The sequence below is a fragment of the Telmatherina bonti genome (genome assembly GCF_933228915.1).
Source record: "Telmatherina bonti genome assembly, chromosome: 8".
Classification (NCBI taxonomy): Eukaryota; Metazoa; Chordata; class Actinopteri; order Atheriniformes; family Telmatherinidae; genus Telmatherina; species Telmatherina bonti.
The window spans coordinates 5,284,545-5,307,919 of record NC_136626.1 but is presented as its reverse complement, the minus strand read 5'-3'; the positions used below and the strand labels follow the sequence as shown (position 1 = coordinate 5,307,919).

The 23,375-nt window shown below is 52.1% G+C and overlaps 1 protein-coding gene across 1 annotated transcript in view; it reads left to right on the top strand.

Moving 5' to 3' along the window:
• The window catches only part of mast2 (microtubule associated serine/threonine kinase 2), a 76,485-nt gene that overhangs the window by 35,234 nt on the left and 17,876 nt on the right, over window positions 1–23,375 (top strand). Inside the window, 3 exon segments of the mRNA XM_079244810.1 lie at window positions 1,903–1,978; window positions 5,860–6,069; window positions 16,684–16,785. Of these exon segments, the coding sequence (XP_079100936.1) occupies window positions 1,903–1,978; window positions 5,860–6,069; window positions 16,684–16,785 (388 nt within the window).

The following is a 23,375-nucleotide window of genomic DNA, read 5'->3' as shown; positions in this document are numbered from 1 at the left end:
ATCTGTCCCTCCATCCACCCATCCATCCATCCCTCCATCCATCCACCCATCCATCCATCCACCCATCCATCCATCCACCCATCTGTCCCTCCATCCACCCATCCATCCATCCATCCATCCCTCCATCCATCTATCCATCCATCCCTCCATCCATCCATCCCTCCATCCACCCATCCATCCATCCATCCCTCCATCCATCCACCCATCCATCCCTCCATCCATCCACCCATCTGTCCCTCCATCCACCCATCCATCCATCCCTCCATCCATCCACCCATCCATCCATCCATCCACCCATCCATCCCTCCATCCACCCATCCATCCATCCATCCATCCCTCCATCCATCTATCCATCCATCCCACCATCCATCCACCCATCCCTCCATCCTTCCATCCATCCTTCCACCTTCTACCCCTTATCCGGGGTCGGGTCGCGGGGGCAGCAGCGTAAGCAGGGAAGCCCAGACTTCCCTCTCCCCAGCCACATTTACCAACTCTGCAGGGGGATCCTGAGGCATTCCCAGGCCAGCCGAGATATTCCAACCTATGTAACCCTTCTGGGCTGAGTCCGACCAGGTCCCACAGGAAAAAGCCCCCCCCCCCCCTTATCATGGCTCCATCATTTAAACTTTATTTAAAGTTCTTTATTGACCTTTTGAGCTGTAAAAGAGACGGAGCTACTTTTGTACTGAAGGTTTTCCTCCCAGCCTACGTAAAGACCCCCTGCTGCTTGTTTTATGTCCCTCCAGGCTTTCCGTGGTGTTATATAGACAAATAAATAAAGATTTTTCTGTAAGATTAAACCAGAATATCAGCAAACCAAGTGAAACTAAACCCAAATGGGATTTATTTTGGTCTTTGTGGTAAAGACAGATTGCAGCCGTCATATTCCGGGGAATGTTTCCCGTTGCAGATTGATCGGATGAATAATGCAGCAGGATAACAAGCTGAAAACGGCTGGAATGAGTTTTCTACGCCGTGACGATGGCACACACTCAGCCATCATCGTCTCAGAAACTCCTGAAAGTCAGACAGGAAAAGGTCAAGGAGAAAGGTTGGGGTGGGGGGGTCCAGGACAGGTGGACAGATGAAAGACGGGTGGATTTATATCACTGCCAGCTAATAGAAATGCTCCCAGACCTGACGGATGCTGATGGAGGGTCGGTTCAGACAGGAGCAGTCACATGACCCCCGGGGTCATGTTGGTGTGTCCGTCTACCGCCTGCTTTAATCCCTCGGTGCTGTCTGTCAGGACCGGACGTGTCCTCCGCTTCCTCCATCCAGTGTCGGAGTTGGACTGACCGTCTATCAGCAGGACGTGTTGCAGCGCGACTTTGACACGCAAACAGACCTTTTAATACATTTTTACAGAAAATATAAGTCAGGTTATTCACAGGTTCTGATAAAGACACATTCTGACATGGAGGAAACAGATTTATTCTCTAAACACTGAATCAGAGGGACACGATGCATTCAGGGCCATCATGGTAAAAATGTTTATCATGTTTATTATCATGTGATTATTAAACGTGTTGGTTTCTGCTCCTGTAGAAGATTTGTCTCAATATTTGAACATTTATGAAAAATGGTGTTTTCCAGCTGTGCCATTATCAGACTGACACTGATAACAGTCGATATTATCTTATAGTATCAGCCGATACTATAAGTTATAAAATCCTACATCACTCGTTGTTTATCGGTATCAGATCGGATCAGTATCAGTATTGGCATCTCAATCCGATCGGATCAGTAACGTGATCAGATCGGATCAGTATCGGTACCCGTATCAGGTGGGATCTCATCAGTACTGTGTTGGACTGGTACTGGTATCAGACCTGATGGGTGTCATGGGGACAGGAAGTCTCATTCAGGATGTCTTTCTTCTTTGTTGGTATGTTTCAGTCCTGGACGCTCTCCCGTCTCTTTCGACCATGAGATTATGATGATGAACCACGTCTACAAGGAGAGGTTCCCCAAGGTTCGACACACACACGCACACACACACACACACACTTACTTCCTGTTCAGGCCAGCAAACCGAGGACCTGACAGAATAAAAACCAAACAGACTCAACTTATTAAGCTGTTGTAGATACACGAGATAAAGCTCTGTGATCCAACACTTCCAGCCACTGCTTCAGAAGGTGAAGCAGCGGGTGAAGCGGCAGGTGAAGCGGCAGGTGAAGCGGCGGGTGAAGCGGCGGGTGAAGCAGCGGGTGAAGCAGAAGGTGAAGCAGAAGGTGAAGCGGCGGGTGAAGCAGAAGGTGAGGCAGAAGGTGAAGCGGCGGGTGAAGCGGCGGGTGAAGCAGAAGGTGAAGCAGCGGGTGAAGCAGAAGGTGAAGCAGAAGGTGAAGCGGCGGGTGAAGCAGAAGGTGAAGCGGTGGGTGAAGCGGCGGGTGAAGCAGAAGGTGAAGCGGCGGGTGAAGCAGAAGGTGAAGCGGCGGGTGAAGCAGAAGGTGAAGCAGAAGGTGAAGCAAAAGGTGAAGCGGCGGGTGAAGCAGAAGGTGAAGCGGCGGGTGAAGCAGAAGGTGAAGCGGCGGGTGAAGCAGCGGGTGAAGCAGAAGGTGAAGCGGCGGGTGAAGCGGTGGGTGAAGCGGCGGGTGAAGCGGTGGGTGAAGCGGCGGGTGAAGCAGCGGGTGAAGCGGCGGGTGAAGCAGAAGGTGAAGCAGAAGGTGAAGCGGCGGGTGAAGCAGAAGGTGAAGCAGAAGGTGAAGCGGCGGGTGAAGCGGCGGGTGAAGCAGAAGGTGAAGCAGCGGGTGAAGCGGCGGGTGAAGCAGAAGGTGAAGCGGCGGGTGAAGCGGTGGGTGAAGCGGCGGGTGAAGCAGAAGGTGAAGCGGCGGGTGAAGCGGCGGGTGAAGCGGCGGGTGAAGCAGCGGGTGAAGCAGAAGGTGAAGCAGAAGGTGAAGCGGCGGGTGAAGCAGAAGGTGAAGCAGAAGGTGAAGCGGCGGGTGAAGCGGCGGGTGAAGCAGAAGGTGAAGCAGCGGGTGAAGCAGAAGGTGAAGCAGAAGGTGAAGCGGCGGGTGAAGCAGAAGGTGAAGCGGCGGGTGAAGCGGTGGGTGAAGCGGCGGGTGAAGCAGAAGGTGAAGCGGCGGGTGAAGCAGAAGGTGAAGCGGCGGGTGAAGCAGAAGGTGAAGCAGAAGGTGAAGCAAAAGGTGAAGCGGCGGGTGAAGCAGAAGGTGAAGCGGCGGGTGAAGCAGAAGGTGAAGCGGCGGGTGAAGCAGCGGGTGAAGCAGAAGGTGAAGCGGCGGGTGAAGCGGTGGGTGAAGCGGCGGGTGAAGCGGTGGGTGAAGCGGCGGGTGAAGCAGCGGGTGAAGCGGCGGGTGAAGCAGCGGGTGAAGCAGAAGGTGAAGCAGAAGGTGAAGCGGCGGGTGAAGCAGAAGGTGAAGCAGAAGGTGAAGCGGCGGGTGAAGCGGCGGGTGAAGCAGAAGGTGAAGCAGCGGGTGAAGCGGCGGGTGAAGCAGAAGGTGAAGCGGCGGGTGAAGCGGTGGGTGAAGCGGCGGGTGAAGCAGAAGGTGAAGCGGCGGGTGAAGCAGAAGGTGAAGCGGCGGGTGAAGCAGAAGGTGAAGCGGCGGGTGAAGCAGAAGGTGAAGCGGCGGGTGAAGCAGAAGGTGAAGCAGAAGGTGAAGCAAAAGGTGAAGCAGAAGGTGAAGCAAAAGGTGAAGCGGCGGGTGAAGCAGAAGGTGAAGCGGCGGGTGAAGCAGAAGGTGAAGCGGCGGGTGAAGCAGAAGGTGAAGCGGCGGGTGAAGCAGAAGGTGAAGCGGCGGGTGAAGCAGAAGGTGAAGCGGCGGGTGAAGCAGAAGGTGAAGCAGAAGGTGAAGCGGCGGGTGAAGCGGTGGGTGAAGCAGAAGGTGAAGCGGCAGGTGAAGCAGAAGGTGAAGTGGCGGGTGAAGCGGTGGGTGAAGCGGCGGGTGAAGCAGAAGGTGAAGCGGCGGGTGAAGCAGAAGGTGAAGCAGAAGGTGAAGCAGCGGGTGAAGCGGTGGGTGAAGCAGAAGGTGAAGCGGCAGGTGAAGCAGAAGGTGAAGTGGCGGGTGAAGCGGTGGGTGAAGCGGCGGGTGAAGCAGAAGGTGAAGCGGCGGGTGAAGCAGAAGGTGAAGCGGCAGGTGAAGCAGAAGGTGAAGCGGCAGGTGAAGCGGCGGGTGAAGCGGTGGGTGAAGCGGTGGGTGAAGCAAAAGGTGAAGCGGCGGGTGAAGCAGAAGGTGAAGCGGCGGGTGAAGCAGAAGGTGAAGCGGCGGGTGAAGCAGAAGGTGAAGCAGAAGGTGAAGCAGCGGGTGAAGCGGTGGGTGAAGCAGAAGGTGAAGCGGCAGGTGAAGCAGAAGGTGAAGTGGCGGGTGAAGCGGTGGGTGAAGCGGCGGGTGAAGCAGAAGGTGAAGCGGCAGGTGAAGCAGAAGGTGAAGCGGCGGGTGAAGCGGCGGGTGAAGCAGAAGGTGAAGCAGAAGGTGAAGCGGCGGGTGAAGCAGAAGGTGAAGCGGCGGGTGAAGCGGTGGGTGAAGCAGAAGGTGAAGCAGAAGGTGAAGCGGTGGGTGAAGCAGAAGGTGAAGCGGCGGGTGAAGCAGAAGGTGAAGCGGCAGGTGAAGCAGAAGGTGAAGCGGCGGGTGAAGCAGAAGGTGAAGCGGCGGGTGAAGCAGAAGGTGAAGCAGCGGGTGAAGCGGCGGGTGAAGCGGTGGGTGAAGCAGAAGGTGAAGCGGCAGGTGAAGCAGAAGGTGAAGCGGCGGGTGAAGCGGCGGGTGAAGCGGTGGGTGAAGCAGAAGGTGAAGCGGCAGGTGAAGCAGAAGGTGAAGCGGCGGGTGAAGCAGAAGGTGAAGCGGCGGGTGAAGCAGAAGGTGAAGCGGCGGGTGAAGCAGAAGGTGAAGCGGCAGGTGAAGCAGAAGGTGAAGCGGCGGGTGAAGCAGCGGGTGAAGCAGAAGGTGAAGCGGCGGGTGAAGCAGAAGGTGAAGCAGAAGGTGAAGCGGCGGGTGAAGCAGAAGGTGAAGCAGAAGGTGAAGCGGCGGGTGAAGCGGCGGGTGAAGCGGTGGGTGAAGCAGAAGGTGAAGCGGCAGGTGAAGCGGCAGGTGAAGCGGCGGGTGAAGCGGTGGGTGAAGCGGCGGGTGAAGCAGAAGGTGAAGCAGCGGGTGAAGCGGCGGGTGAAGCGGTGGGTGAAGCAGAAGGTGAAGCGGCAGGTGAAGCAGAAGGTGAAGCAGCGGGTGAAGCGGCGGGTGAAGCAGAAGGTGAAGCAGAAGGTGAAGCGGCGGGTGAAGCAGAAGGTGAAGCAGCGGGTGAAGCGGCGGGTGAAGCAGAAGGTGAAGCGGCGGGTGAAGCAGAAGGTGAAGCGGCGGGTGAAGCGGCGGGTGAAGCAGAAGGTGAAGCGGCGGGTGAAGCGGCGGGTGAAGCGGCGGGTGAAGCGGCGGGTGAAGCGGTGGGTGAAGCGGCGGGTGAAGCAGAAGGTGAAGCAGAAGGTGAAGCGGCGGGTGAAGCAGAAGGTGAAGCGGCGGGTGAAGCGGCGGGTGAAGCAGAAGGTGAAGCGGCGGGTGAAGCGGCGGGTGAAGCGGCGGGTGAAGCGGCGGGTGAAGCGGTGGGTGAAGCGGCGGGTGAAGCAGAAGGTGAAGCAGAAGGTGAAGCGGCGGGTGAAGCGGCGGGTGAAGCGGCGGGTGAAGCGGCGGGTGAAGCGGCGGGTGAAGCGGCTGTATAAAGTGTTGAGCGTCTGTCGGTTGGTGTGAACACGTGAAGGTGACGTGGTCAGAGAGGAAACTGATGAAAGATAATTAATCCTTCATGTGACCTGATCTGGTTCCATATCATCACATATGTTAATCCGTGTGTTTGGCGTGTGCGTTCACCTCCCCTATGACTCACCCCCCTCCCCCCTTCACTCCTCCTCCCCAGGCGACTGCTCAGATGGAGGAGCGTCTGGCCGAGCTGCTCGCCTCCTCCGCTCCGGATAAGGTCTGCCCGCTGGCCGACGGGGTCCTGAGCTTCATCCACCACCAGCTGATGGAGCTGTCCAGGGACTGCCTGGAGAAAAGCAGAGAGGACCTCATCACCTCCCGCTACTTCTACGAGCTCCAGGAGAGTCTGGAGAAGCTGCTGCAGGACGTAAGTCAGAAAATCCCTCCTTAACCGTTTCATCACGTCTCTGCTCAGTAGAGTAGAAATTCTGATTTTTCTTTATGAACTTTACTCCTCATGAAAAATACTAAATATGTAATTAATGGAATTATTTTAACCGTTTAAATGCCAGTTTGATCACATTGTCACTTTTTCATGGCATACACAAACATACACAAATAGAGTTCATTTCTTGGGAACAAAAGTATTTTATTACGTCTGTTTAATAGTCTAAGATGCTCTGAAAATGTTTAAAACATTTATTTAGATTTTTTAATAACAGATAATATATTCCAGTTTCCCACTTGAACGAATAAAGTTTTTTACATTTACACGGAAGAAATGACTAATTTTATGTCCTTTTTAATAAAAACAGCAACATCATGAGATTAAAATGCTTTAAATAAGTTTTTTTACCCTCCGTTTCCCGTTGACCTTTAAAAAAATCTAAATCCAAGTTCCTGGAAAAAAGTTCTCTCAAACATTTTTCTGTTTTTCAGAAATTTAGAGAAGAAAATTTAGGAGAAAATTACCTGAAAAGACGAGAAAAAAACCAGAATAAAAACATCTGAATCGATGAAAGCAGGAAAACATTGATATTTAAATAATTACCTTAGTTTGGCTTTACGTCTTTAAAGCTCAATCCAAGAAAAAAAATGGGGAATAAAAGTGAAATTGTTTAAATCTGAGATTTCTGTTCTGCTCTTTTACCAGTTTATTTTTAAGTAGCAGAATATTTTTTCTATTTTACGTATTCAGTGTTTTATTATTGTGTCCAGCAGGGGGCAGTAGACCACAATCAGATTGTGTAAAACAGGATTTTAAGCAAAGTTTTTTTTACAGTAAAATGATGCAAAGCGTTTCAGAAATGGAACGTTATACGTACAGCGTGGAGTCGGAGCGCCCGAGTGTCCTGGAACCCGGTCCGGCGGGGTCCGGCGGGGTCCGGCGGGGTCCGGCGGGATCCGGCGGGATCCGGCGGGGTCCGGCTAAACATGATGACGCGACCGGTCGCACCGTGCGTGCCGACCGGAGGAGAATGAGCAGCACGATGACGAAATCTTTTATATTTCGTTTAAAAAAAATTTCATCCGTCAGGTGTCGCAGGTGAAGGAAACGTACTTCATGTGGCGAACGTACACCATGTGGTTTCCATGGTTTCTGGAGGGAACAAAGAGGAGCAGGCAGTGTTACACCGTATCCATGGAAATAACCATCAGCTGTCCGTTCTGAGGGACTAGCGTGTTGTAAAACACACGTTAAGAGCGCAATGATAAAGATGAAGCTCCAATCTGATGAAGACATCGGGACCACGAGGTCGTCACGCTCGGTTTGCCGTGTATGATGTCATGGCGGCTGGTCGGCCGATGGCGAGACGTGTGGTGTCTCTGTTGGCTCGGCCTGACGGGGGGGTGAGACACACATAATGCGTCCATCACAGACGCACACACTTCCTCTGGATTTTAATTTCACACCTCGGTGGTCGCCGGGGGCTGACTGATGACCCCCCCCCGCAGTTCCAGTGGGAGGGGCTCCTCAGCTTGTGATTGGCTGAGGGATTCGGGGAGGATGAGGAGGAGGATGAAGCCGGCTGTGGCTTTTGGAAGGTGTGAGAAACTCGGAGCACATCTGGAGTGGCGTCGCCCCCGACGACGGCGGAGCTGCATGATGACATCAGCAGTCAGGCGGCGTTAGGAGTTTGAGCGAAGGAGACGGAGGGATGTACCGCTCCTCCTGGCAGAGGAGGCTGGAGGAGGAGGAGGAGGTGATGAAGAGGAGCGAGTGGAAGGTGGTGACCTGCTGCTGGAAGGAGGAAGAGGAGGAGGAGGAAGGCTTCTCAGTTGAATCCATTTCAGTTCGTTAAATGTTTATCAGTCGGACCCGATAAGAGGTCCTGGTCCTGGATCTGGTCGTGGTCCTGGATCTGGACCTGGTCCTGGGCCTGGATCTGGTCCTGGTCCTGGATCTGGACCTGGTCCTGGATCTGGGCCTGGGCCTGGATCTGGACCTGGACCTGGATCTGGACCTGGGCCTGGATCTGGACCTGGACCTGGGCCTGGATCGGGACCTTGTTTTGATCCTGGTTGTTGTTCTGGTTCGTGTCATGGTCCTGCTTCTGGTTCTGGTCCTGCATCTAGTCCTGGTTCTGGTTCTGGTCCTGCTTCTGGTTCTGGTCCTGCATCTAGTCCTGGTTCTGGTTCTGGTCCTGCATCTAGTCCTGGTTCTGGTCCTGGTCCTGCATCTAGTCCTGGTTCTGGTCCTGCATCTAGTCCTGCTTCTGGTTCTGGTCCTGCATCTAGTCCTGCTTCTGGTTCTGGTCCTGCATCTAGTCCTGCTTCTGGTTCTGGTTCTGGTCCTGCATCTAGTCCTGCTTCTGGTTCTGGTCCTGCATCTAGTCCTGCTTCTGGTTCTGGTCCTGCATCTAGTCCTGGTTCTGGTTCTGGTCCTGCTTCTGGTTCTGGTCCTGCATCTAGTCCTGGTTCTGGTTCTGGTCCTGCATCTAGTCCTGGTTCTGGTTCTGGTCCTGCATCTAGTCCTGGTTCTGGTTCTGGTCCTGCATCTAGTCCTGGTTCTGGTTCTGGTCCTGCTTCTGGTTCTGGTCCTGCATCTAGTCCTGCTTCTGGTTCTGGTCCTGCATCTAGTCCTGGTTCTGGTTCTGGTTCTGGTCCTGCATCTAGTCCTGCTTCTGGTTCTGGTCCTGCATCTAGTCCTGGTTCTGGTTCTGGTCCTGCTTCTGGTTCTGGTCCTGCATCTAGTCCTGGTTCTGGTTCTGGTCCTGCATCTAGTCCTGGTTCTGGTTCTGGTCCTGCATCTAGTCCTGGTTCTGGTTCTGGTCCTGCATCTAGTCCTGGTTCTGGTTCTGGTCCTGCTTCTGGTTCTGGTCCTGCATCTAGTCCTGCTTCTGGTTCTGGTCCTGCATCTAGTCCTGGTTCTGGTTCTGGTTCTGGTCCTGCATCTAGTCCTGGTTCTGGTTCTGGTCCTGCATCTAGTCCTGGTTCTGGTTCTGGTCCTGCATCTAGTCCTGGTTCTGGTTCTGGTCCTGCATCTAGTCCTGGTTCTGGTTCTGGTCCTGCATCTAGTCCTGGTTCTGGTTCTGGTTCTGGTCCTGCATCTAGTCCTGCTTCTGGTTCTGGTCTTGCATCTAGTCCTGGTTCTGGTTCAGGTTCTGGTCCTGCATCTAGTCCTGGTTCTGGTTCTGGTTCTGGTCCTGCATCTAGTCCTGGTTCTGGTTCTGGTCCTGCATCTAGTCCTGGTTCTGGTTCTGGTCCTGCATCTAGTCCTGCTTCTGGTTCAGGTTCTGGTCCTGCATCTAGTCCTGCTTCTGGTTCTGGTCCTGCATCTAGTCCTGCTTCTGGTTCTGGTCCTGCATCTAGTCCTGCTTCTGGTTCTGGTTCTGGTCCTGCATCTAGTCCTGCTTCTGGTTCTGGTTCTGGTCCTGCATCTAGTCCTGGTTCTGGTTCTGGTCCTGCATCTAGTCCTGGTTCTGGTTCTGGTCCTGCATCTAGTCCTGCTTCTGGTCCTGCATCTAGTCCTGCTTCTGGTTCTGGTCCTGCATCGAGTCCTGGTTCTGGTTCAGGTTCTGGTCCTGCATCTAGTCCTGGTTCTGGTTCTGGTTCTGGTCCTGCATCTAGTCCTGCTTCTGGTTCTGGTCCTGCATCTAGTCCTGGTTCTGGTTCTGGTTCTGGTTCTGGTCCTGCATCTAGTCCTGGTTCTGGTTCTGGTTCTGGTCCTGCATCTAGTCCTGGTTCTGGTTCTGGTCCTGCATCTAGTCCTGGTTCTGGTTCTGGTCCTGCATCTAGTCCTGGTTCTGGTTCTGGTCCTGCATCTAGTCCTGGTTCTGGTTCTGGTCCTGCATCTAGTCCTGCTTCTGGTTCTGGTTCTGGTCCTGCATCTAGTCCTGCTTCTGGTTCTGGTTCTGCATCTAGTCCTGCTTCTGGTTCTGGTCCTGCATCTAGTCCTGGTTCTGGTTCTGGTTCTGGTCCTGCATCTAGTCCTGGTTCTGGTTCTGGTTCTGGTCCTGCATCTAGTCCTGCTTCTGGTTCTGGTTCTGGTCCTGCATCTAGTCCTGGTTCTGGTTCTGGTCCTGCATCTAGTCCTGCTTCTGGTTCTGGTTCTGGTCCTGCATCTAGTCCTGCTTCTGGTTCTGGTTCTGCATCTAGTCCTGCTTCTGGTTCTGGTCCTGCATCTAGTCCTGGTTCTGGTTCTGGTCCTGCATCTAGTCCTGGTTCTGGTTCTGGTCCTGCATCTAGTCCTGGTTCTGGTTCTGGTCCTGCTTCTGGTTCTGGTCCTGCATCTAGTCCTGCTTCTGGTTCTGGTCCTGCATCTAGTCCTGGTTCTGGTTCTGGTCCTGCATCTAGTCCTGGTTCTGGTTCTGGTTCTGGTCCTGCATCTAGTCCTGCTTCTGGTTCTGGTCCTGCATCTAGTCCTGGTTCTGGTTCTGGTTCTGGTCCTGCATCTAGTCCTGCTTCTGGTTCTGGTCCTGCATCTAGTCCTGGTTCTGGTTCTGGTCCTGCATCTAGTCCTGGTTCTGGTTCTGGTCCTGCTTCTGGTTCTGGTCCTGCATCTAGTCCTGCTTCTGGTTCTGGTTCTGGTCCTGCATCTAGTCCTGGTTCTGGTTCTGGTCCTGCATCTAGTCCTGGTTCTGGTTCTGGTTCTGGTCCTGCATCTAGTCCTGGTTCTGGTTCTGGTCCTGCATCTAGTCCTGGTTCTGGTTCTGGTTCTGGTCCTGCATCTAGTCCTGCTTCTGGTTCTGGTCCTGCATCTAGTCCTGCTTCTGGTTCTGGTCCTGCATCTAGTCCTGGTTCTGGTTCAGGTTCTGGTCCTGCATCTAGTCCTGGTTCTGGTTCTGGTCCTGCATCTAGTCCTGCTTCTGGTTCTGGTCTTGCATCTAGTCCTGGTTCTGGTTCAGGTTCTGGTCCTGCATCTAGTCCTGGTTCTGGTTCTGGTTCTGGTCCTGCATCTAGTCCTGGTTCTGGTTCTGGTCCTGGTTCTGGTTCTGGTCCTGCATCTAGTCCTGGTTCTGGTTCTGGTCCTGCATCTAGTCCTGGTTCTGGTTCTGGTCCTGCATCTAGTCCTGGTTCTGGTTCTGGTCCTGCATCTAGTCCTGGTTCTGGTTCTGGTCCTGCTTCTGGTTCTGGTCCTGCATCTAGTCCTGCTTCTGGTTCTGGTTCTGGTCCTGCATCTAGTCCTGCTTCTGGTTCTGGTCCTGCATCTAGTCCTGGTTCTGGTTCTGGTTCTGCATCTAGTCCTGGTTCTGGTTCTGGTCCTGCATCTAGTCCTGGTTCTGGTTCTGGTCCTGCATCTAGTCCTGCTTCTGGTTCTGGTCCTGCATCTAGTCCTGCTTCTGGTTCTGGTCCTGCATCTAGTCCTGGTTCTGGTTCAGGTTCTGGTCCTGCATCTAGTCCTGGTTCTGGTTCTGGTTCTGGTCCTGCATCTAGTCCTGCTTCTGGTTCTGGTCCTGCATCTAGTCCTGGTTCTGGTTCTGGTTCTGGTCCTGCATCTAGTCCTGGTTCTGGTTCTGGTTCTGGTCCTGCATCTAGTCCTGGTTCTGGTTCTGGTCCTGCATCTAGTCCTGGTTCTGGTTCTGGTTCTGGTCCTGCATCTAGTCCTGCTTCTGGTTCTGGTTCTGGTCCTGCATCTAGTCCTGGTTCTGGTTCTGCTTCTGGTCCTGCATCTAGTCCTGCTTCTGGTTCTGGTCCTGCATCTAGTCCTGGTTCTGGTTCTGGTTCTGGTCCTGCATCTAGTCCTGGTTCTGGTTCTGGTTCTGGTCCTGCATCTAGTCCTGCTTCTGGTTCTGGTTCTGGTCCTGCATCTAGTCCTGGTTCTGGTTCTGGTCCTGCATCTAGTCCTGCTTCTGGTTCTGGTTCTGGTCCTGCATCTAGTCCTGCTTCTGGTTCTGGTTCTGGTCCTGCATCTAGTCCTGGTTCTGGTTCTGGTTCTGGTTCTGGTCCTGCATCTAGTCCTGCTTCTGGTTCTGGTTCTGGTCCTGCATCTAGTCCTGCTTCTGGTTCTGGTTCTGGTCCTGCATCTAGTCCTGCTTCTGGTTCTGGTTCTGGTCCTGCATCTAGTCCTGCTTCTGGTTCTGGTTCTGGTCCTGCATCTAGTCCTGGTTCTGGTTCTGGTTCTGGTCCTGCATCTAGTCCTGGTTCTGGTTCTGGTCCTGCATCTAGTCCTGCTTCTGGTTCTGGTTCTGGTCCTGCATCTAGTCCTGCTTCTGGTTCTGGTTCTGGTCCTGCATCTAGTCCTGGTTCTGGTTCTGGTTCTGGTCCTGCATCTAGTCCTGGTTCTGGTTCTGGTCCTGCATCTAGTCCTGCTTCTGGTTCTGGTTCTGGTCCTGCATCTAGTCCTGCTTCTGGTTCTGCTTCTGGTTCTGGTTCTGGTCCTGCATCTAGTCCTGCTTCTGGTTCTGGTCCTGCATCTAGTCCTGCTTCTGGTTCTGGTTCTGGTCCTGCATCTAGTCCTGCTTCTGGTTCTGGTCCTGCATCTAGTCCTGCTTCTGGTTCTGGTCCTGCATCTAGTCCTGGTTCTGGTTCTGGTTCTGGTCCTGCATCTAGTCCTGGTTCTGGTTCTGGTTCTGGTCCTGCATCTAGTCCTGCTTCTGGTTCTGGTTCTGGTCCTGCATCTAGTCCTGGTTCTGGTTCTGGTCCTGCATCTAGTCCTGCTTCTGGTTCTGGTTCTGGTCCTGCATCTAGTCCTGCTTCTGGTTCTGGTTCTGGTCCTGCATCTAGTCCTGGTTCTGGTTCTGGTCCTGCATCTAGTCCTGGTTCTGGTTCTGGTCCTGCATCTAGTCCTGCTTCTGGTTCTGGTTCTGGTCCTGCATCTAGTCCTGGTTCTGGTTCTGGTTCTGGTCCTGCATCTAGTCCTGGTTCTGGTTCTGGTTCTGGTCCTGCATCTAGTCCTGCTTCTGGTTCTGAATCTTTTTGAAAAGTTCTTTTGAAGGATTTTCGACCTGAAATCAGCAGCAGTTTGTTTTTCTTTTTACACGAGAACGTCTCCATCCTCCTCCTCCTCCATCCTCCTCCTCATCCTCCTCCTCCTCCATCCTCCTCCTCCTCCTCCTCCATCCTCCTCCTCCTCCTCCTCCATCCTCCTCCTCCTCCTCCTCATCCTCCATCCTCCTCCTCATCCTCCTCCTCCTCCATCCTCCTCCTCCTCATCCTCCTCCTCCATCCTCCTCCTCCTCCTCCTCCATCCTCCTCCTCCTCCATCCTCCTCCATCCTCCTCCATCCTCCTCCTCCTCCTCCTCCTCATCCTCCTCCTCCATCCTCCTCCTCCTCCTCCATCCTCCTCCTCCATCCTCCTCCTCCTCCATCCTCCTCCTCCTCCTCCTCCTCCTCCTCCTCCTCCATCCTCCTCCTCCTCCTCCTCCTCCATCCTCCTCCTCCTCCTCCTCCTCCATCCTCCTCCTCCTCCTCCTCCTCCTCCTCCATCCTCATCCTCCTCCTCCTCCTCCATCCTCCTCCTCCTCCTCCTCCATCCTCCTCCTCCTCCTCCTCCTCCTCCTCCATCCTCCTCCTCCTCCATCCTCCTCCTCCTCCTCCTCCATCCTCCTCCTCCTCCTCCTCCTCCATCCTCCTCCTCCATCCTCCTCCTCCTCCATCCTCCTCCTCCTCCTCCATCCTCCTCCTCCTCCTCCTCCATCCTCCTCCTCCTCCTCCATCCTCCTCCTCCTCCTCCTCCTCCATCCTCCTCCTCCATCCTCCTCCATCCTCCTCCTCCATCCTCCTCCTCCTCCATCCTCCTCCATCCTCCTCCATCCTCCTCCTCCTCCTCCTCCTCCATCCTCCTCCTCCATCCTCCTCCATCCTCCTCCTCCTCCATCCTCCTCCTCCTCCTCCTCCATCCTCCTCCATCCTCCTCCTCCTCCTCCTCCATCCTCCTCCATCCTCCTCCTCCTCCCTCCTCCATCTCCTCCTCCATCCTCCTCCATCCTCCTCCTCCTCCTCCATCCTCCTCCTCCTCCTCCTCCTCCTCCTCCTCCTCCTCCTCCATCCTCCTCCTCCCTCCTCCCTCCTCCTCCTCCTCCTCCCTCCTCCTCCTCCTCCCTCCTCCTCCTCCATCCTCCTCCTCCTCCTGCTCCATCCTCCTCCTGCTCCATCCTCCTCCTCCTCCGCTCCATCTCTCCTCCTCCTCCTCCTCCTTCTCCCCTCCATCCCTCCTCCTCCTCCCCGCCATCTCTCCTCCTCCTCCTCCTCCTCCTCCTCCTCTCCATCCTCCTCCTCCTCCGCTGCATTCCTCCTCCTCCTCCTCCTCCGCTGCATTCCTCCTCCTCCTCCTCCTCCGCTGCATCCCTGCTCCTCCTCCTCCTCCTCCTCTGCATCCCTCCTCCTCCTCCTCCTCCTCCTCCTCCGCTGCATCCCTCCTCCTCCTCCTCCATCCTCCTCCCTCCTCCTCCCTCCTCCTCCTCCATCCTCCTCCCTCCTCCTCCCTCCTCCCTCCTCCTCCCTCCTCCTCCCTCCTCCCTCCTCCTCCCTCCTCCTCCTCCTCCTCCTCCATCCTCCTCCCTCCTCCTCCTCCTCCTCCTCCATCCTCCTCCTCCTCCTCCTCCATCCTCCTCCTCCTCCTCCATCCTCCTCCTGCTCCATCCTCCTCCATCTCTCCTCCTCCTCCTCCATCTCTCCTCCTCCTCCTCCTCCATCCTCCTCCTCCTCCTCCATCCTCCTCCTCCTCCTCCATCCTCCTCCTCCTCCTCCTCCTCCTCCATCTCTCCTCCTCCTCCTCCTCCTCCGCTCCATCCCTCCTCCTCCTCCTCCTCCCCTCCGTCTCTCCTCCTCCTCCTCCTCCTCCTCCTCTCCTTCCTCCTCCTCCTCCGCTCCATCCCTCCTCCTCCCCTCCATCTCTCCTCCTCCTCCTTCTCCCCTCCATCCCTCCTCCTCTCCATCCTCCTCCTCCGCTCCATCCCTCCTTCTCCCCTCCATCCCTCCTTCTCCCCTCCATCCCTCCTCCTCCTCCTCCTCCTCTCCATCCTCCTCCTCCTCCTCTCTATCCTCCTCCTCCTCCGCTCCATCCCTCCTTCTCCCCTCCATCCCTCCTCCTCCTCCTCCTCCTCCGCTCCATCCCTCCTCCTCCCCTCCATCTCTCCTCCTCCCCTCCATCTCTCCTCCTCCTCCTCCTCCTCCCCTCCATCCCTCCTCCTCCTCCTCCTCCTCCCCTCCATCCCTCCTCCTCCTCCTCCCCTCCATCCCTCCTCCTCCTCCTCCCCTCCATCCCTCCTCCTCTTCCTCCCTCCTCCTCCTCCTCCCTCCTCCTCTTCCTCCCTCCTCCTCCTCCTCCCTCCTCCTCCTCCTCCTCCCCTCCATCCCTCCACCTCCTCCTCCCTCCTCCTCCTCCATCCCTCCTCCTCCTCCTCCCCTCCATCCCTCCTCCCCTCCATCCCTCCTTCTCCTCCTCCTCCCCTCCATCCCTCCTCCCCTCCATCCCTCCTCCTCCTCCTCCTCCCCTCCATCCCTCCTCCTCCCCTCCATCCCTCCTCCTCCCCTCCATCCCTCCTCCTCCTCCTCCCCTCCATCCCTCCTCCTCCTCCTCCCCTCCATCTCTCCTCCTCCTCTCCATCCCTCCCCCTCCTCCCCTCCATCCCTCCTCCTCCTCCTCCCCTCCATTTCTCCTCCTCCTCTCCATCCCTCCTCCTCCTCCCCTCCATCCCTCCCCTCCATCCCTCCTCCTCCTCCTCCCCTCCATTTCTCCTCCTCCTCTCCATCCCTCCTCCTCCTCCCCTCCATTTCTCCTCCTCCTCTCCATCCCTCCTCCTCCTCCCCTCCATCCCTCCCCTCCATCCCTCCTCCTCCTCCTCCCCTCCATTTCTCCTCCTCCTCTCCATCCCTCCTCCTCCTCCCCTCCATCCCTCCCCCTCCTCCCCTCCATCCCTCCCCCTCCATCCCTCCTCCTCCTCCTCCTCCCCTCCATCCCTCCCCCTCCTCCCCTCCATCCCTCCCCCTCCTCCCCTCCATCCCTCCTCCTCCTCGTGTCATGACCTCATTACCGAGCTGGCAGGAGTCCGACTCACCTCTCCTCCTCATATTCCGTCTCTCCTCCACCTTTACTCCTCTCCACCTCCCATCCCATCCTCGCCTCCCGACCCTCATCCATCCCCGTCACAGTTCTTCAGTGGCATGCCTGCTGGTTGCTATGACTACCAGCATCCGGACCGTCCTGCCCTGGAACCCCGGGGAGACCCCGTTAGACTCAGGCAGGTGTAAACATCACCTGTCTGAGGAGCTCATCTTCCTCCTCCTGAGGCAGACTGGCCTCAGGAGTCTGGACCAGAGAAACTCGCGTGTAGACTCTAGAAGTAGAATAAAAAGAAAATGTTCAGGTTAGAAATCATTTTTCGTTTCATCCCTGAAGAAAACGTTACATTAATTATTTACCTACCTGTCAGTGACTCCTCCCTCTGGCCAGGTGACTCCTCCCACGTGTCTGTGACTCCTCCCACCGGCCAGGTGTTTCTACAGGACATTTGCTGCTTAGTGTCATAAATCCTGGTTGTGAATCATAGAAATACAGAATCGATGATAAAACCAGAAATATTTACCTGTTTGTTCAGCAGATTTTCTCACAGAAACAAGAATTTTCATTTCTTGTTTATTTGTGTTTGTTTTCAGGCTCACGAGCGTTCCGAAAGCGTGGAGGTGACCTTCGTCACACAACTCATCAAAAAGCTGATGATCATCATCGCCCGGCCGGCTCGTCTCCTCGAGTGTCTGGTAAGAAAACAATAAAGCTAAACTTCATTTAAAATACAACCGTTCATGTCAAGAATTTATTTTGTTTATTAATCTGTTATTTAATTTTCCTTTTATTCTAATAAATCTATTTTATTTAATGTTTATTTTAATACATTTATGAATTTATTGAACTTGTTTTATTGGATTTTTTAATCTGTATTTTTTACTTTGATTCATTCATTACGATGTATTTGTCACATCAGAGAGCACGCAGACGGTGCGAGTCGTGGCAGCTTTAATCAAAAATAACAAAAGATGTCGCTGAAACAGCGAGAAGGGTTAGAAAGTCCCTCCTGGTCGGCTCGGGGGAGAGACGAGGATAAGTGATGCTGGCTGGAGTGCACTGGTGTAAGATCAGGTTGATCAGTAGGCCGGTGATGTGGAGCGCTGGAGGGAAGGAAGAGAGGGCGTTACAGTACCCCCTCCCTTGGGGCACACCTCCTGGGGAGCCTTGTCGCCGGCCTGGAGGCCGAGAAGCTGGCTTGTCTGGGTAGGTGTGGTGGAATGCCACTAAGAGGTTGTGGTCCAGAACATCCTCTCTGGGAACCCAGTTCCTCTCCTCTGGGCCATATCCCTCCCAGTCCACTAGATACTGGAGACGGCCCTGCCAGCACCTGGAATCCAGGATCTCATGAATGAGGTAGGCATGAGACCGGTAACCGCATCTGTCAGTGGACCCAGAAACACTGGCCTGAGGAAAGTTACATGAAAGGTAGGTGAGATCCTGTAATGTGAGGGCAGTTGCAAAGTCACTGATATCTCATCAACCGGGGGCTCAGTTTCTTGCAAGGACGGCGGAGGTGAAGATCCCTGGTGGACAACCACACCCTATTCCCGGGCTGGTAATCAGGAGCATCGTGCCGCTGTCCTTTTTTTGCGTGCGGAAGGCCCTGCGAATGTTGACGTACGTCTTTGCCCAGACATGTTCTGCCTTCTTGAACCATTCATCAATCGCATGTACTCTGGTGGATATGGTGTTCCAGGGACCAAGGGAAGGCTGGTATCCAGGGACACACTGAAAAGGGAAGTGCTTAGTCGAAGCATTGTTGAGTGAATTTTATGCATACGGTAAGATCTCTGCCCAGACGGTTGTGGCAGTGTGTCCGGAAGAACCGTCCCAGTCCCTGAATGGTGCGCTCCACCTGCCCGTTAGCCTCTGGATGATAGCCCGATGTGAGGCTGGCCGTCACACCAAGCTTGCCAAGGAAGGCCTTCCATACCTTTGAAATGAACTGAGGTACTCGATCTGACACAGTATCTTCTGACAGGCCATACACTCGGAAGACAAAGTGGAAAAGAGCCTCTGACACCCTGGAGAGCTGTTGGAAGGGCAGGAAATGGAATCAACCGGCATGATTTACGAAACCTGTCCACTACCACCATAATGACCGTGTACCTTGTGAGGGTAGAAGGTTTATGATGGAGTCCACAGCCAGATGAGACCAGGGTCGCTGTGGTCCAGGCAAGGGCAACAACTTCCCTGCAGGCGGCCTTCGAGGGGACTTGGTTGTGGCACAGAGGGCACATGACATCACATACGTCCTGGGCCAAGGTGGGCCACCAGTAGCGGCTTTGTAGATTATGGATGGTACGCCAGACGCTAGGATGTCCAAAAGCCAGGGACGTGTGAACCCGCCGTATTACTTGATCCTGGAGTGTGGCAGGCACAAACTGTCTTCCGTTTGGGCAGAAGGCCGGTGTTGGTTCATTCTGGAGTGCAACCCGTATCTAAGGTCCAGGCTATGGGGGCTACCACCATGTTTGAAGGAATGATGGGAGTCCATTCTTGTTCCATCGTTTGGTTGTCATGCAGGCGGGAAAACGCATCCGCTTTACCGTTTTTGGTCCCTGGCCGGTAAGAAATGACAAAATCAAAGTGAGTAAAGAAAAGCGTCCACCTGGTTTGGCAAGCGATCATCCACTTCGTTGCCCTGACGTACTGCAGGTTGCGGTGGTCCGTGAGCACCATAAACGGGTATGTAGCGCCCTCTAGCCAGTGTCTCCACTCCTTCAGTGCCAACTTCACAGTCAGCAGCTCCTTGTTGCCCATGTCATAGTTTTTCTCTGATGGGGTTAATGTCTTGGAAAAGAAAGCACACGGATTAAGTTTAGCTGGCTCACCTGACCGTTGAGACAGAACTGCACCTACCCCGGTATCTGAAGCGTCAACCTCCACTACGAAAGCTCGTTGGGATCAGGGAGCTTCAGGAGTGGAACTGTGGTGAACTTAACCTTCAGGGCAGGAGGTCAACGGCGCAGGGACGATGTGGAGGAAGACACGTAGCTCTGTTCTTACTAAACCACAAGTGTAGATCATTAGAGTCCGCTGGAATCTGTACCATGGAAGCTACATCTGGGCTCTCAATGGTAGTTGCAGAACAAGAGAGGATGTCACTGGGCTCACAACAGAGGGGGGGGGGGGGGGGGGGGGGGGGGGGCAGGAGCTAACATCTCTCAGTTGGGTTGTGTCTTTAAAGCCAGGGAGGTTCCAGGATTAGGGGTTGAAGTGACTTTGTGAGGACGAGAAAGGTTGCTCTCAGTGTGGTGAGGCTCCATGGTGAGTTGGATGGGAGTGGTCTGGTGAGTGACCGTGCCCTCCCCTGTGCCCCTGCCATCGATGCCTCGGACTGCCGGAGGAGATGCTAGAGGGATGGTCTTCACTCGCTTTTTAACCAGTGCCGAGATAAAGTCCCCCGCAGCTCCAGAATCTATCAAGGCTTGTGAAGAAATGGAAACACACACTACAACAGGCTGGTTGTGGAGTTAGTGCTCTTGCAGATAACCGATCAGCTCATCCAAACGGTAGTTCACCCTCGAGAGCTCATGCTGACTAGCAGAGACTGCCGCAGCCAGCTCAGACGGGAACAGAGAAGAGGATGTGGCTCCTCTTCGCTGGGGAGGGGTATTCTCGCTGCGTCCATGTATAAGGTGGTTTCGTCTGTCACGTCAGAGAGCACGCAGACGGAGGATGCAGGTGCGAGTAGTGGCAGCTTCGGGTCGGCTCGGGGGAGAGGCGAGGATAAGTGATGCTGTCTGACTGGAGAGCAGCGAAACCACACTGAGAGGTGGATGACTGGTACAAGGCTGTGAACAGGTGAAGATGATGGGCCGGTGCACAGCTGTATGTGATCCGGTTGATCAGTAGGCTGCTGATGTGGAGCGCTGGAGGGAAGGAAGAGAGGGCGTTACAGTATTATTGTTAGTTTTATTTATTATTGGTTTTTAATTATTTGATCTGTTTCATGCTTTTTCATTTTATATTTTGTTTTAATGCTTATTTCTATTAGTTTAGCTTTAATTTGTGTCAAGCCCATTTTCATAAAACATTTTAATGTATTTTCATGCAATTCAATTTTATTTCATCTCATTCTATTTTGTCTGTATTTATTACAATATATTTCTTTTTTTTGTTACTTTAATTTTTATTGAAGTTTTTGTCATATACAGGACAAATACAGAACAACAGTGAAAAGAAGGAGGTGTGGAGTCGGAGGACGTCATATCCAATATTCAGGAAAGAAAAAAATAAACTAAATTACTGATATATATATATATACAGTACATGAAGATAAATTCACAAATGTATTTTAAAGTTAGGCCACTCAAGTAAAAAACGAAAGACAGGATACCATGATATGCATCGTATCACAAAGTCCACAGGAGGCTATTTACCTTCTATACATAACCTGCTCCAGACAAGTTTGATAATTAAGTATCCAAATTTACAAAAGAAATCCACTTTTTCCACTTTTCACTGTATTCGGATTCTTTTAACCTAATAATGAAGGTTAGTTTCTCCATCTGAGACAAGTTGTTTATAATGCTAGTCCACTGGTACTGATCTGGGGCTTTAGGATTGAGCCAGAGTTTTGTTGTAGCCTTCCGTGCTGCAGATAGAAGGATCTTAGTTAAGTACTGGTCCTCACCCCGTACTACTTCGCTAATATTCCCCAAATACATCACAGTCCATTCTCTTGGGATATTATATCCAAGAACCTTTTGTATGTCCGTGTTGACAGAGATCCAGTATGATTGGATTTTAGGACAAGTCCAGAAGATATGAGTGTGGTGAGCTTCCACACTACCACAATCTCTCCAACAAGCTTGTTGGATTTGGAGTTGTTTACTCTTCACATGTGGTGTAATAAAGAATCTAATGATACATTTCCAGTTAAATTCTCTCCAGGTCACTGAATTAGTAGATGTCTGTAGTAATGCACAAGCTTCGTACCATTCCTCCTCTGTTATTGTAACATTCAGTTCTCGCTCCCACCTAGCTTTTACATAAAGTGATGTGGTCCTGAGATTACTTATTAAACTATTGTAGAGTCTCGAAATCGTTTTAGTGTTCTTTTGGTTGTAAGCTCCACTAATTATTTCAATGACTGGATTAACATCCTCAGAGACATCTCTCTAATTTCTTTATTGTAATAATCTCTTCACTGAAGGTATCTAAACAGATCCTGATTTTTTAAGTCAAATGTGATTTTCAAGTCCTGAAAAGTCCTCATCCTATTGTCTTTAGTAGCCACACAAAAGGCAGTCAGTCCCTTCCTCATCCAGTCTTTAAATACAGAGTCATATGTACCTGGTTTAATCCCTTTTATCTAGTGGAATCCACCTTAGTAATTTGTTACTTTTTTTCAATTTTAGTTGTTTAACAAGAGAGAACCATGTTTCTATAGAGAATATAGTGACTGGGTCTAGAAGGTTTCTAAGAACGCTGTTCAGATTCTCCTCCCCCAGTATTGTTTGGATCTTATAACCAGGTACAGGTACATAGGTCTCAATATCTTTCCATCGCGCTTCATAAGTACTATCACACCAACAACACAGAGGTTTAAGTTGTGCAGCTTGAAAATACAGTTTTAGGTTTGGGAGAGACATTCCACCTTTATCCTTTGGCAGCTGGAGTGTGGAGAAACGTATCCTGGCCCTCTTGCCCCCCCCATATAAATCTTGACATCATCTTGTCCCATGCTACAAACTGTTGCAATGGTATTTCTACTGGAAGAGATTGAAATAGATACAAAAGTCTTGGCAATATATTCATCTTTATAACACTTATTTTCCTAGTGAAATCCAGTGGGTAGGTGGACCATCTCTCCAAATCCTTTTTCAAATTCTCAGTAAGTGGATTATAATTAGCTTCATATAGTAAATCTGGTATTTTGGTTATGTTGACCCCCAAGTACTTGATTGTTGTAGTAGTCCAATTGACATTAAATTTATTCCTAATTCCCTCTCTGGGTAAATAATTAAAGTGGATAATTTGTGTTTTTGTGATGTTAAGTTTGTATCCCGAGTATGAATTAAACTCTTCTAATAGTTTTATAAGTCTGGGAAGAGAAGTATCCATTTCCCTAATATGTAACATAACGTCATCTGCAAACAAGCCTATTTTATGCTCATTTTCTCCAATAGTAATTCCAAATATATTTTCATCCTGTCGAATTGCCTGGGCCAGGGGCTCTATGTACAGAGCGAAGAGCGTCGGGCTGAGGCAACAACCCTGCCTCGTGCCTCTGTGTAATTCAAAACGGTCTGTCAAAGAGCCATTTGCCTTAATTCTAGCAGTAGGTTGCTGATAAATTGCCTTAATGGCTCTTATTGAGTCTTGACTAAACCCAAATCTTTCCAGTGTTAGATACAGAAGCTCCCAGTCTACTCTGTCAAAGGCCTTTTCGGCGTTGAGGCTTATTAAAGCTGCACTTATTTTGTCTCGATTGATTTTATGTAGAATATGTATGGTTCTTCTAATGTTATCCTGAGTTTGTCTACCTGGAATAAATCCGCATTGGTCTTCGTCAATTAAACCTGTAACAAATGTTTCTAGTCGTTTTGCAATAATCGAGGTGTATAATTTGTAATCCATGTTCAGAATGGATATTGGCCTGTAATTCGTACTGTTTTCCCTATCTTTGTTCTCTTTAGGAATCAAGGATACAATAGCCTCTTTCCAAGATGGAGGTATCTGACCTTCCTTAAGGGTCCAATTAAAACATCTCAATAAAATCGGATTTAGTTTATCATGAAATATGCGGTACCATTCTGTAGGAAACCCATCACTACCTGGAGCTTTTTTTGTTTTTAATCTGCCAAGTGCCCTATTTAATTCTTCTATTGTAATTTCTCTTGTAATAGTTTCATTTTGAGTTTCTCCGATGCTTGGTAGATCCAATGAGTATAAAAAATCCCGAATTAACTTCTGGTTTACTGTACCCTCTCATGAATAAAGCCTTTTATAGTATTCTTTAAATATATGTTCCATCTCTTTTGGTTTAGTCACCACCTTCTGTGAGACAGGAATCTTGATTTTGTGTTTAGCTGTGTCAACCTGCTGATTTCGCAACCTCCGAGCCAGCAGTTTGGCAGATTTGGGGCCATGTTCATAATATTGCTGCTTAAGGTGTCTTGCTTTCTTCTCTACCTCTCTTGCCAGCAGGTCATCCCTTTGACTTCTTAGTTCCTTTATTTGTTTCCCAATATTTTGATCCTTCTTTTCCATGAACTTCTGTTCATGATCCTTCAGATTGTTTGTCAAGCACTTGTATTTTTCTATTCTCTTT